General features: G+C 41.2%; 1 protein-coding gene across 2 annotated transcripts in view; it reads right to left on the reverse strand.

Annotated features, from left to right (window-relative positions):
- Window positions 1-352: 352 nt before the first annotated feature.
- Window positions 353-12296, reverse strand: part of EPHA4 (EPH receptor A4) — a 143414-nt gene continuing 131470 nt past the window's right edge. The window contains exons 15-18 of one of the 2 annotated variants that reach the window (XM_013061619.2): window positions 11485-11678; window positions 8104-8259; window positions 6813-7765; window positions 353-2842 (exon numbers count right to left, since the gene is read on the reverse strand). In XM_013061619.2, coding sequence (XP_012917073.1) covers window positions 7651-7765; window positions 8104-8259; window positions 11485-11678 — 465 coding nt within the window. In that variant the 3' untranslated portion in view covers window positions 353-2842; window positions 6813-7650. Of the gene's footprint in view, window positions 2843-6812; window positions 7766-8074; window positions 8260-11484; window positions 11679-12296 lie in introns of both variants that reach the window. The other variant, XM_004762891.3, reaches the window with a different exon arrangement.

The following is a 12296-nucleotide window of genomic DNA, read 5'->3' on the forward strand; positions in this document are numbered from 1 at the left end:
TATTATAATTGCCATTGTACAAACAAGGAAATGGGCACAAGGAAGTTAAGAAACTTGCCCTAAATTGCATTATCAGTAGTACGTGGGGGAGCCTAAATTCCAACCAAAGATCACTGTCTTAATTACACTCAGATACATACGGAATCTCATAAAACCTAAGTCTGATTTGCTAATGTGCTGTTCTCAAGGCCAAGGGCTATTTAAAAGTCAATGTTTTTTAATCCTCTAACTAAGCACACTCAATTAAAACTCAAGATTTTATGTTCTAATTAAATGACAATCAAGAATTAATTGATTTAGAAACAGTAGGCATATGGAAAAATTATGGAAAAGAGACAACCGGATTCCAGGTCTGTATACGGCAACTACTTTATTATTTTCAAATGCAAACTCTTTGCATTTAGTTTGCTATTTTACAATTTTACAAACTAGGTATAAAAGACCATAAATAAATGACATAAGTTATGTGTACCTAAAGTTCATGAAGGGAAGAAAAATACCTTGACAAAATAAAACAAAATAGAAAAAATCTATGTCTAACTCAAGAGATCGCTCAAATTTCAGAACATGTAGGAGCCAAGCAATGTTCTGTTAATTTCCTTTTCGGTATGAACTAAATTATAATATGCCTTATACATTCTAATTTTAACCACAGTCCTTGCATATTCCAACATACCTGGAGTGATACAAAAAATAAATGCACTCTTCAGTGTGTATCAATGGTTGATGTTGTTTGGAGAATGTTAAATAAGTGAAAATATTGCTTCTAGAACTTTCCTTTACTGGTCAGATTTTGAGTGTCTTCAGACAAATATTGAGGCTTTAAGCGTGTATGGATTAATACACATATCCTTCACAGATTGAATACAAGAGTTCTCAAAACACACATACCAGCAATGTAGTGAGCACAACCTGTCTTGAAAATAACTTTTTCAACACACCAGAACATTTCATCCATGACTGTTAAAAATAATTTGGGGCCAGTGGACACATGGTGAAGCTATGTGATTTGGTGCAGGGGAACAGCTTAATGCTGCCTAACGGAAGATCTGAGCAAGACTGAGCATCTGAACTCACTAGGCCAGCACTCGCTTATGGGGCTAGATACAGTCCCTGAAGTTGGCCTCCTGCCCTGATCTCTGGGGAAAGATGACCAGCTCAGAGATTCAACCTCATTTCTTTATACATATTTTTCAGGCATCAATGCATAGGCACATCCCTTTAAAAATATATTAAAGTCCCCAAAAAGGGGTGAATTAACTTTTGTCACTCTGGCATAGCTATGAGAACACAATGCCACACACCCTGTCAGAATGTAATAAATACTTATTGATGATTTTCTCTACTTACTCAACATGGGGTTCAGAATCTTTTTTTTTTTCCCATTTTTTTTCCCTGATTTGATGGTATAGCTTATGAAAATGGCCACAGTTTCTGCAAGCATAGCTTAGAATAGGCAAGGCAGCCACTCAGATTATGAAAAACGGCAGTATGTTGGCTGAAATTTGGCATACATGTCTTATCGGAACTGAATCTTCACACACCGACCTCAGATCCTAGAAGGCTAAGGACCGTTGGAGTTAGCTGCATATTGGTAACTGTAGAACTCTTCCTGTATACGGGGAACCGAAAATCACTTGAGGACATTTAATCCCAACGATGCTAACCTCAAGAGTCACTGGCATGTATTTTTCTGTGACATTGAGAGACCAAGTATTAATCCAGAACACATCATCTCAAAGCTGACACACGCGTCTACGTTCACCTCCGGAAGTATATGAATTGCATATATTTTGTTCGCATTCAACAAGTCCATTTATGCAGGGAAACAAAGGCTACCTCTATTCCATTTGGGGTTACCAGGCAAATTCCACCCCCTTCTCTCTCCCTCAAGAAACCGGCAATTCCAATGAGAAGCTCAATTGGAATTAGTAATTCTGATGATGGGCTGTCACCTGAATGGATGGACACTCTCAAGTTACCCCATCGCCAAGGTGAAAATGTCTCCACCCTAAGCTGCAGGCTTACTTACTAAGCTTCGTGTGGCAGCTACAGAATACACTTCTAAATACAGGACACTGAACATTTCCGGGCTATCTTTCTAGGAGGACCCGTGCGGGTCCACCAACTCATGTGGCTCTTCATCTCTGAACTGGCGAGAAACCAAAACTCTCCGGGTGTCGCCTTCCACAACATTCACAGGCAGTGCTAAGCATGAGGTCCTACACTCACACGCACATACACCCGCGGACACGCACTCTCACACCTATGTACACACATCAAAAGAGATAAGTCAGCTCGTAGTTAGTCTAGGAAAAAAATATATTTATATCACGGCAATGGCACACCCTGGGTAAAATGTTACTTCAGCAATGCATATCATAGGCAGCTCATGGGAACTGGCTTTGCTTTGTGTGGAGGCACCGAACCTGGTGTCCATGGTACGACCTGTAGCCTTGCGTCGCTCGCTGCCGCGCCAAGGCAGCGGTGACGTACAGGAGCGATATGGAAATACATATAAATAAAACCACGAGGAGTTTAGGAACAAGGGCTCTGCAGAGCTGGTGCTGCGAGACAGTACATTCCTCAATGCAACGGGAGGACCCGTGCTGAACCTTGCCCGGCTGCGGTTTCTTTCACTGGGAAAGGAGATTCCAACGTCATCCATGCATTCTTCTCGGGTATGGGTGTTGTTTCATCAGTGTCTTTGCTCCAGGACTGGCATGAGCAGAAGCAGAAGAAACGTGTTTCGAAGGGACTGAGGAGGGTGTGTTCTGTTTTCTTCTGTGGGCTTTGTAATCAACAGGAAGGGCTGTGAGGCCAAGATAGCAGAGTCTACTCCCTGTAGAGAAAAGAACAGGAGTTGAGACAAAACAGCAGCCAAGATTGTCAGCCAGTTGTCAGCCAATATTGCAAGAAAGAAAGAGAAGCACGTATAGTCGGTACAGCTCAGTAAGAAGTAATTCAGGAGGGAGAGCGTGGAGATCTAGCTTCTCTCCTCGGAAAAATGACAACTGGAGTAGCAACAAGAAAAAATGGCTGTTAATAGCTTAATTGTAACAACTTGAGGAAGGTACCGTCTTACCCCTATCGAATGGACAAGGCTGTCAAACATAGGAAAGCTCAGCTACCTGCTCAGGGGCACGTCCTACATAGTGAAGGAGTCAAGCTGGGATTGGAACCCACACAGTCTGAGCCTATAGCCAAGTCTTAGCTACTGTGTGAACAGCCACTCTGTGGAAATGAAAATTCTGACTTGGAAGAATCATGCAAGAGGAGAAGAGAAGAGTTGTGCAAGCTGGTAAAGGGATGTGAAAGGCGAATTGTACTACCGGAAAAGCCTGAACTACGAGCACCCAGCCTTTCCAGAAAGGGAAATTGGGTATCTTGGGAACAAATCTGGAAATACCACAATCTGCCAATATTCAACACTATGATTGAAAAAATGCAAACCAAGAGATAAAAAAAGCACTGAATGCTTTTCTTAAGAAGTAACTTCTAATGAAGGAGAGCATCTAGCAAAGGATTTACACGCGCTGCATGTTAACAGGCACAGAAAGAGAGCGTCAGGGAGATGTCTGGTGTGGCAGCAGGAAAGGTTTAGGGGGCTCGAGCCCACCAAGAACCAACCAGTCTCAACCATCCCATCAGTCTAGAACAGAACAAGATCAGCATGACACAACGGCGTCTCTGTGGCTCCTGTCCTCTCACTAATCAAAATGAACAATAATAAGGAATTTTCTCTTCTTTCCTTTGTGACAACTAACCACCAAGATTTCTTCAGACACCGTATCTCCCACCACAATGGCCGTGTTTAGCAGTGGATGACTTCAGGTGGAGAACAAAGGATTAAGACCAGAATTTATCTCCACAGACAATTTTGCTTGTTTTATTAAACCAATTCTTTATTTGCTTGTTTTGTACATATGTGTGTTTATGTATGTGAGCTACACATCAAATTTAGTTCCTTTGAGGTAAATAGCCATTATTTAGTCCTGTAGGAAATACTTTAGAGAGAAATAAAGTTTTCTTATAAAATATTCAGACAGAGATGACTTCTTAAGCAATTTAAAATTCTAAATGTAGGTAAGGTTTTTAACTACCAAGCCCTTCTGGAAGCCATTTGTCAACATCATTCATTTTGCCAATTATGAAGAAAACCAAAGAAAAGGACCCAGATCTACTTTTCCAGCTGTATCTTCTCTAGGGATAATCAAATGTGCAGGGTCTGCACTAGGCAGGCATGTATTTACATGCAGGATAAGGAGACATGAGTAGGGCCTTTACAACGGATGGAGTACAACCAACACCGTATGGATATGCCCACTTTTTGAACGTGATTTTATTTTGTTACTAGAAATTCCATTCTTAGAGGAGAAAAAGGAGTCCTCAAACCATGTCTGTCCCCTGTGAGTTCACCAACACACTTCTTCAATAGTTCCCAATGGGATGTAGGCTATTTGGGGACTCAGTGTATATGTTGAAAGGGTTGGATGTTTGAAGTGAGAAGTGTGGGAATATGAAGGATTGTATCTAGTTAATTCCAGAATACTTTGCAGTGGAGAAAAAGAAACCTTTGCTCCTTTGAATTCTGGCAACTCCTTATTTGTGGGAACTGCTTGAACAAAGACCAAGGCATGTAGTCTATGTGGTATCATGAGGAAAGATCTATTAGGAAGACATCAAAGTGTCTTTACCATCCAGTTCTTTTCATTACAATGGCGTCTCGCTTGTCCATTTCTCCCTTTTCCATTATAAAATAACAATGTCATGAATTTCAAGGCTAAATGATAAAGGAATACTAGGTAGGTCTGCCACCTCTTGTAGAGATACATGTTTAAATCGAAGCCTCATAAATCCACACAAGGCAAGGGAGCTTCATCTGCATGGCTCCCACTACTGAACTCCATTTCACCCCACTCTGGCATGTCACAATACAACACTCGGGTTTGCGAGTGAAAGATGGATGAGTAAGACTTGGAAAACACTGGAGGAAGAGTATACCTTCCTTCTGTGAAGTTTAGTCCATTCTACCTAAGAGCATTTCATATACACTTGTAACAACGCCATGTGTTAGGAAAGGTGTTATTATTAAAGTATCATTATCTCTAATTTGCAGGTGGAGGGACTGAGTTATAAAGAAACATGGAGTGAATTTCCCAGTGTCAACAGCTCATTTGGCTTTAGAATCCATAGCTGTCTAGATGCCAGAGCCTGGCTCCATGCCCTGGGAAACAATGGAACATTCCTATTGTCCTCCCCTTTCTTTTAGAAATGTGTAACTTCACGGAAGCAGTAGAGTTTCACTTCAACTGTTACTGGATATTATTTTAGGCACTTAGAAAGCCCTTTTTGGCCTTTCCATTGGCCTGGATTCTAACTCATACAATGTGTTCAAATTAATATCCAGGAGGCAACCTTTGAATGCAGTAAGATTTCAAGCCTCGCCCGATTATTCTGCACGTACCCAAAATGTGTGCTGAGAAATAACACCAGGACCTCAGCACAGTGTCCAGCATTAACTTGTTAGGATATCTTACAACTGACACACTCTCTCTTTTGAAATGTTCTGCTTTGAGTATGTTCAGTGTGTAGAAAAATACCTCATCCTATGTTGTTGCCTTGAAGAAAGCAAGGCTTCTAATTATTCAATGTATGCAAGGAAACACTCTTTTGACTTCCAAGATAATGTCATCATGCTACCTTATTCGAACTGGTCTGTGGAGACTGAAAATAAAATACATCACAGCTTTCCTGAAGGAAAAAATTACATAGTTTTTTTGTTTTTACAGCAAACAAAAACCCCACCAATATATCTGTCACCTTTGAACATGAATATCCAGAACTCTTAGGGTTCGGCAAAAGTGGTGATAAAACAAAAATGGTTGGAGTAGTTTTAAAAAAAAAAAATGAATTTCATATTCCTTCTGAACAGAAAAGCTTTTACAACCAATGCTGCAAAAAGGTTTTTACTAAACTGTCATGATTTGACAGCATCAAATTGAACATGCCTTGCTCTATAAGAAATAGCTTTCAGCATAACCAAGGGGGGAAGGTCATTAAAATCAGCCAAGCTCATGTTTAAAAGTGGTAAAAATGGAAGAGTTTAAGAAGTTAAAATTTGTCCAGTCAAAAAAAGTTAGGTGTTTTTTTCCTAGGAATAAACAAAGCCATTTAATTCACGTTTCAAGAAGAAAATTCTGGGATTAACCAGAAGCATCTAAGGCTAATGGTCTTGACGGACCAGCAGCGTGTGTTCCAGGAGGTCTCATTCTGGTAACGAGGACATCAAGGTGAATTCTAAGTCTCACTACTGACTTCTAGGTAAATCTTCCCTGGCTGACCCTGTTTGGTGCAGGGGTTACTGAAGCAGGACAGAGAGTGAGAATAATGGACAGATCTTCCAGTACTTCTCAAGCAGCCAAGTCTCCGAAGAGTGAGGCATGATCCAAGGTTACAGGTGATTACCTGGTACCCAAGATACCACGTATTTGTGGCATGAATAAATGGCACCAAAGGGCAAGAGAAACCTTGTGTGAGAGAAAGCAAAGCAAGCGAGGCTCTAGGTGCCATGTTTCCAAACCTGACATAGTACAGTTCCTAACTCACGTCTTCCCAGAACAGCAGGGAAGCCGTATCGGTTTCCACACTGGTCTCTTCTCCCATTGTCAAGAGAGGACTGAAATCTTGAGAGAACCCCAAACTAAATGACAGACATGAAATAATATTTATTGCCCAGCGTTTCAAATTAGATCAAGTTAAGAAAAAAGTTTTCATTGGAGAAAGAGTGCTGAGGTTTTGTTTTGCCTTACCTTGTAGGTTTGGGTTTGCTTCTTTAAAGGAGGGAAGTGTGAAAGTTCCCTATTCAAGATTGTCATGGTCCGCTATCCATAAGGTAGTTACAGTAAGTTTGTAGAGTCCCAAAATACGACTTTATATGGCACAGCCTCAGGCCCAAAGAAACAAACCTTGTCTGTCCAGTGATGGGGAGGTGCTTGGGTTTTATTATTATTTTTTATTATTATTATTTGAAATCCACTTTCTTTTTCTTTCCAGCCCCTTATGTCATCATAAGCCAACGGGGGGCCCAAGCACTGAAGGAGCAACACTCATGAGCCACATGGTTTTCACCTAGGTTGTTTCCTATGGTATGAACCAAGCCTTAAAAGCTACAACTGCGTCCTTCCAGAATGTTCCTGGGCATGGTATCCATTCCGGTGAAAGCAGGATGACGGTCATTTATGCCACAAACAAAATACTGCAGTTGTAATTCCCGTTGGAGAGAGGATCAAGGACGTCTCGGAGAAGCTGAGTGTCTAGCAGCAACTGCGGCATCAAACTCGGAGGTGGTGTTTCTATTTATATACGTACATGTATTTTACAAACTGGTGATGGACGGAGTACTTCTGAGAAACAATTTGTTCCAGGTCTAATTTCAAACGACGGCTGTCATTTCTGCGAAGCCCCACAGTTTCGGCGATCTGTACACCAAGCAACACTGCGGGTATTGATTTTTTTTGTTTTTTTTTGTTTTTTTTTTTCCCTTAATTTCCGAGGGCGAAGACGAAGTAAAAAAAGTGCAGTTCTTCAATTAAAGTGCATGGATGAGGTAAACTAATTTCAAGAATTTCGAGTTTATTCAGTACTGGCTCAGACAGGAACCATTCTGCCATGGATCTGCTGCATTTGGGTTCTCATCGCCTGGACACTGCTCAAAATCTTATTCTGGTGTGTGACGACTGTGATGCCAATTCTTGCCAGGTCCCTGGAGGTGGGGGAGAAAAAAAAAAGAGGGCCAGAAAAGTTACACGAGGGGAGAATCTCGTTTCTGGGCTTCATGCAGACACACATTTGAAATCAGCCACAATTCATACAGCGCAACAAGGCAGGTGTATTCAAATGTTTAATTAAGCAACTGAACGCAACAATGTAGGTGCTTTTAGAGGCTCTGTAAAATTATACTCAATCAAAATGAAAGGCATTCCAGTTTTCTTTCTTTTTTTTTTTTTTAATGAGGAGGATGATAATGCAGCTCAAAGCAAAAAAAGAAAAATACTATTAAATCTAGATTTACCCTTTGGTGTTACATCGCTGAGTACTTACTCCTGGTTCATGTGCACTACAGCCTCTAGTGTGGTATAACCAGCAGCCGTGAAGTTATCCTTATACCGGTCCATTTTAATGGCCTGGAGCCAATCGCCCACTGACACCACGGCAGAGAATTCAGGGGAGCTTGGATCCAACAAGGCAGTGTTAGGTCTGGTAAGGGAATGAGGGAGCGGAGACAGACAAGGATGCTCAGTGAGACGGCAAGATTCAGAAGTCAGACTGCCTAAGATAGGCTTTTTGGGGTCTACCTATCGTTCAATGGCATCAGGAGGTTTTTCGTTTTTGTTTTGGGGGTTTCTTTGGCCCTAATTTCACGAAGTTGCTAAAAGTGTGTATCCATCACCTTATCTGTTCTTAATTGGACTTCCTGCATTTGTTTTATGTGGCCTTCTTTGTACATTAATGATTATACAGGTCTTTCAATATTCTTGCCTGGGATAAAGACTGCGGGAGACCTTGTGGCTGAAACTGGATCAGTCTTTGCCGGAAGAGTGCAGTCCCTGCCGGCACAGAGCATTACATACTTCAAGACAGCATCTATGGAAACCCTAGCGAAGTATGAGTAAGGACAACTTGAGAGCTTGCAACTTGCCAGACTTGACAAAGCGGACAAAACAGCGAGAGTTCAAGTCCAGCATGCTCCCAGCCAGGTTTGCAGGCAGGCTCAGTGCATTCAAACAAACTTGGGACAGCAGGGAGTTAATGCCCTCTTTAATCAGCCCATGCCTGACCAGCACGTGTGCCAAGACGGGAAGGAAGAATGGCCACTTTGATCACTGCTTGGATTGTGGAATGTGCTTCTCGTATTCCCTCTTAGATAATCATTTCAATGAATTCTAAGCACTTTTTATTAAGTTATTTATTAGTTTATGCATTTCTCAGGCCAGGTGTTTTATGTTAGGCCATTGTCAAGAGTGACAACAGCTGAAGGCAGGAATTTTGCCATTGTCATGATATTGATACCTGACAAAACATCTATTTATGGAAGCATTTATTAAGAGAATTATAGTCATCTTTAACATCAAACTACTTAATAATCACTGGATAGACCTTCACAAGGTATTTTATACTGACAGTAACACAGGTACTTGTTTAAATTTTCTTCAACTCCCATTTCCCTAGAAATTACAGAATGTGGTGGATCTTAACATTTTGACCGAATTTTCATCCCGAGAGTGTGTTGCTTGAATAGAAACACTAAATCAGAATATCATCGTTACTGAATTTTAACCAAAAAAATTATTTTCCTATGGAAAGAAAATTAAGTCAATATAATGCCTTGATTTTCTACACAGCACAATTAATCCTTTGTCTGTTTTATAATTTTTACCTGTTACTTTAATTTGCATTACTTCTTTCTTACAGACTTGTTTTATCAGTTTTGTGTCTTTGTGAGCTTTTATGTACATTATTCTAATAAATTTTCTGAGTAAAATTTTCTATAAATTTTTATGGCACAAATAATCAGGATTTAATTCTTCCCCCCAATAACAAACGACAGCACAGAGGATTTTAACATTACTGTTAATGCTTACAAGTAATACTTATCTTTAGACAAAGACCAATAGTTTGCATTTCTAACTTTACAGCAAGAGCATTAATAGGGCCACATGAAGGCTCTAGGTACCTGACAAGGTCAAAATGACCTAAGGATGAAAAATATCCTCATTCAATCTCAATTAACTCTAAGCGTCACTCTCAAGCTTGTTCTGGAAGTCTCTGTGCTCTTTGTGGAACACCATGACATTTGCCCAATTTTGTGCTGAATCACAAGCAATGCTATACTACATCTCATTGTTAGCAAGCAGTAATAAGCATCCAAGGTACTGAAGTACTGTCAGTGAGAAAAATTTAGAATTGAGAAGAGTATGTCCAATGACTCAATTTGTTCTCAATTTGTTCTGCATAAATGGTACAAAGCACACATTATGCAATATTGGTAATTGAAGAGTTTCTGCCAGCAGGAGAAACAAACACCAAGTACCAATGAACCCGCCTTAAGACACTCAGACAATATGCATGGGATCTGGGATCTGGAGCCAGAGATCCAAAAGCTGAAGGAAGTTCACCTTGGAATAGAAGAGGCCACCTACACCTCTTGGAGAGTTGAAGAACAAGAAATAGCCCAGAAATGCCAGGAGATTTTTTTTTTTTTTTAAGTCACTTGACTATCAAGTGGCAGAAATAAGATGTGAATTCAGCCCCGTGTTACTTCAGAAGAGCTTGATCATGAAAACTGTTGGGATTGTGGCCAGTGCTAAGGGATCTGAAAGCTTAAAAGGATAGAGGGTCCTCTTCTGTCTGTTCCAGATTCTTTTCTTCATGCATTGTAATAATCAGTATATACCACAACCATTTGGCTAAGTCTCCAGAAGACTGAAGGAGACACTCATAGCACTGACCAAGACTGGTCTATCTTCCGGTCCATGATCTTGGATATCATGGGGAAAACGTTCTCCAATATTTTTTTAACTCAGGGTCATGAAGAACCTTGGGGAAGCACAGATTTGGAGGTGAGTCAATGCCTCACTTCTTGTAGGCCTGAAGCAGCTGCCCAGTTGTCTTATGCTAATATTCTTATTTAATAGCAATGGTGGGATCCTGAAGCTTTCACTAGTGAGGCCCAGTCCCCAGGTAGAAAAGTTCCTGTTGAATTATGGACTTGCAGTATCCTTACCTCCTCTCTGGACTGGTAATGCTTCTTCCTTTTGCACTTTCCAATGAAATAACTACCTCCTTCACAGGGGGTTCAAGTCTATTCATTTTTTAAAACCCCTCTCAAACATTCATCCGCATGCTTTGTAACCTGATCAGTTTCTATTTTGGTCCTGTTTCCTTCTACTCATAAAAGACTCAAAAAAGAAACTTTCAGAACTGAAACCAAATGATTTCTTGCTTTAAAGCCTTTAAGCACCTATAACACTTTACAAGTCAACTTAAAAATACAGTGCAGGAAAAGCTGTCCTTGGCTCATTTTTTACTAACCCAGTGTTCCTTTCCCTTTCCCAAATATAGCATCTCGTGACCTGCATGTCTTCCCAAAGTCCATTATCATGTGTCTCCCTAAATGTTCAGGTCTAGCATCATCAAAGAAGCACCTTTATTATTTCTTCGCTCCTGGTTCGTTTTTGTTGATATTATTATTTTTTAAATTTGTTTTTCTTATGACTATTTGAGGCCTGACAGGTGTTAGGCTCTTCAACATGGTAAACAAAATTATCATATATACTCCATTAACTGAGAAAGAAGCCACCCCAGTTGCAGAGAGCTGTGCAGTGGCCTCTGACAAATAGGCAGGAATTCCAGGGAGCCAGCACTCGCCTGCCACCTCTAATGTATCCTTTCATACATCACTATTAAGCAAGCATGGCCGACCTGGAGCTCTCGGTCCCCGTCCTCTTCAAGCTGTTGGGGTTGCGGATGAGTTTGTCCAACATGTTGACAATCTGCCCGAATTTCGGCCGGTCACTCCGCTCCTTCTGCCAGCAGTCTAGCATCAGCTGATGGAGTGCAATGGGGCAGTCCATGGGAGGGGGTAGCCGGTAGCCTTCCTCAATGGCTTTAATTACCTACCAAAGACAACAGAATGATATATAAGCTGCCAGGGAAGCTGTTGTTAGAGATCCACCCTCCTGACCAGCAAGTTCCCCGCTCATCCAGCTGCCAGCAAGCTTGAGCATGAGAACGGCCCAATGTCTTCACAGAAGCCACTGCTGGAACTGAGTATTGCTGGCAACAGGGCAGGGAAGCCAGCTGTTACTACACGGTGTTCTCAGAGGGCAGGGAACTGTCAGTCTGAAATTCTAAAGGGAAGATGCATCACTGTTGCCAAGTGGTTAGAACATAATCAGATCAACAACCTGGTGGAGGCCTGGCCCTGGGAAATCACATGGCAATGACCCTCCCCCTTCTGCTATCCAGCAGCAGCTAAACCCTCTCAGCAAAAGGGACTCTAACCTAGTGTTAAAGACCTTCCTTAAGAAGCATTAATGGTTGCATCCAAGATGGAAGCCCCTTTTATCATTTTAAGCTTCTGTCCACTTGCTCAGACAGCTCATGGGACAAATACAGAAGCCCACCTTCCAGACCTCCCAATCCAGAAGACACTACCTCTCTCTAAAATAGCATTCTCCTCAAATGCTCTAGATGCCCAACTATTTTTACTTTTGGAAGACCACACTATGCCA

Source organism: Mustela putorius, unplaced genomic scaffold (genome assembly GCF_011764305.1).
Source record: "Mustela putorius furo isolate JIRA1106 unplaced genomic scaffold, ASM1176430v1.1 tig00000275_pilon_pilon_pilon, whole genome shotgun sequence".
Taxonomy (NCBI): domain Eukaryota; kingdom Metazoa; phylum Chordata; class Mammalia; order Carnivora; family Mustelidae; genus Mustela; species Mustela putorius.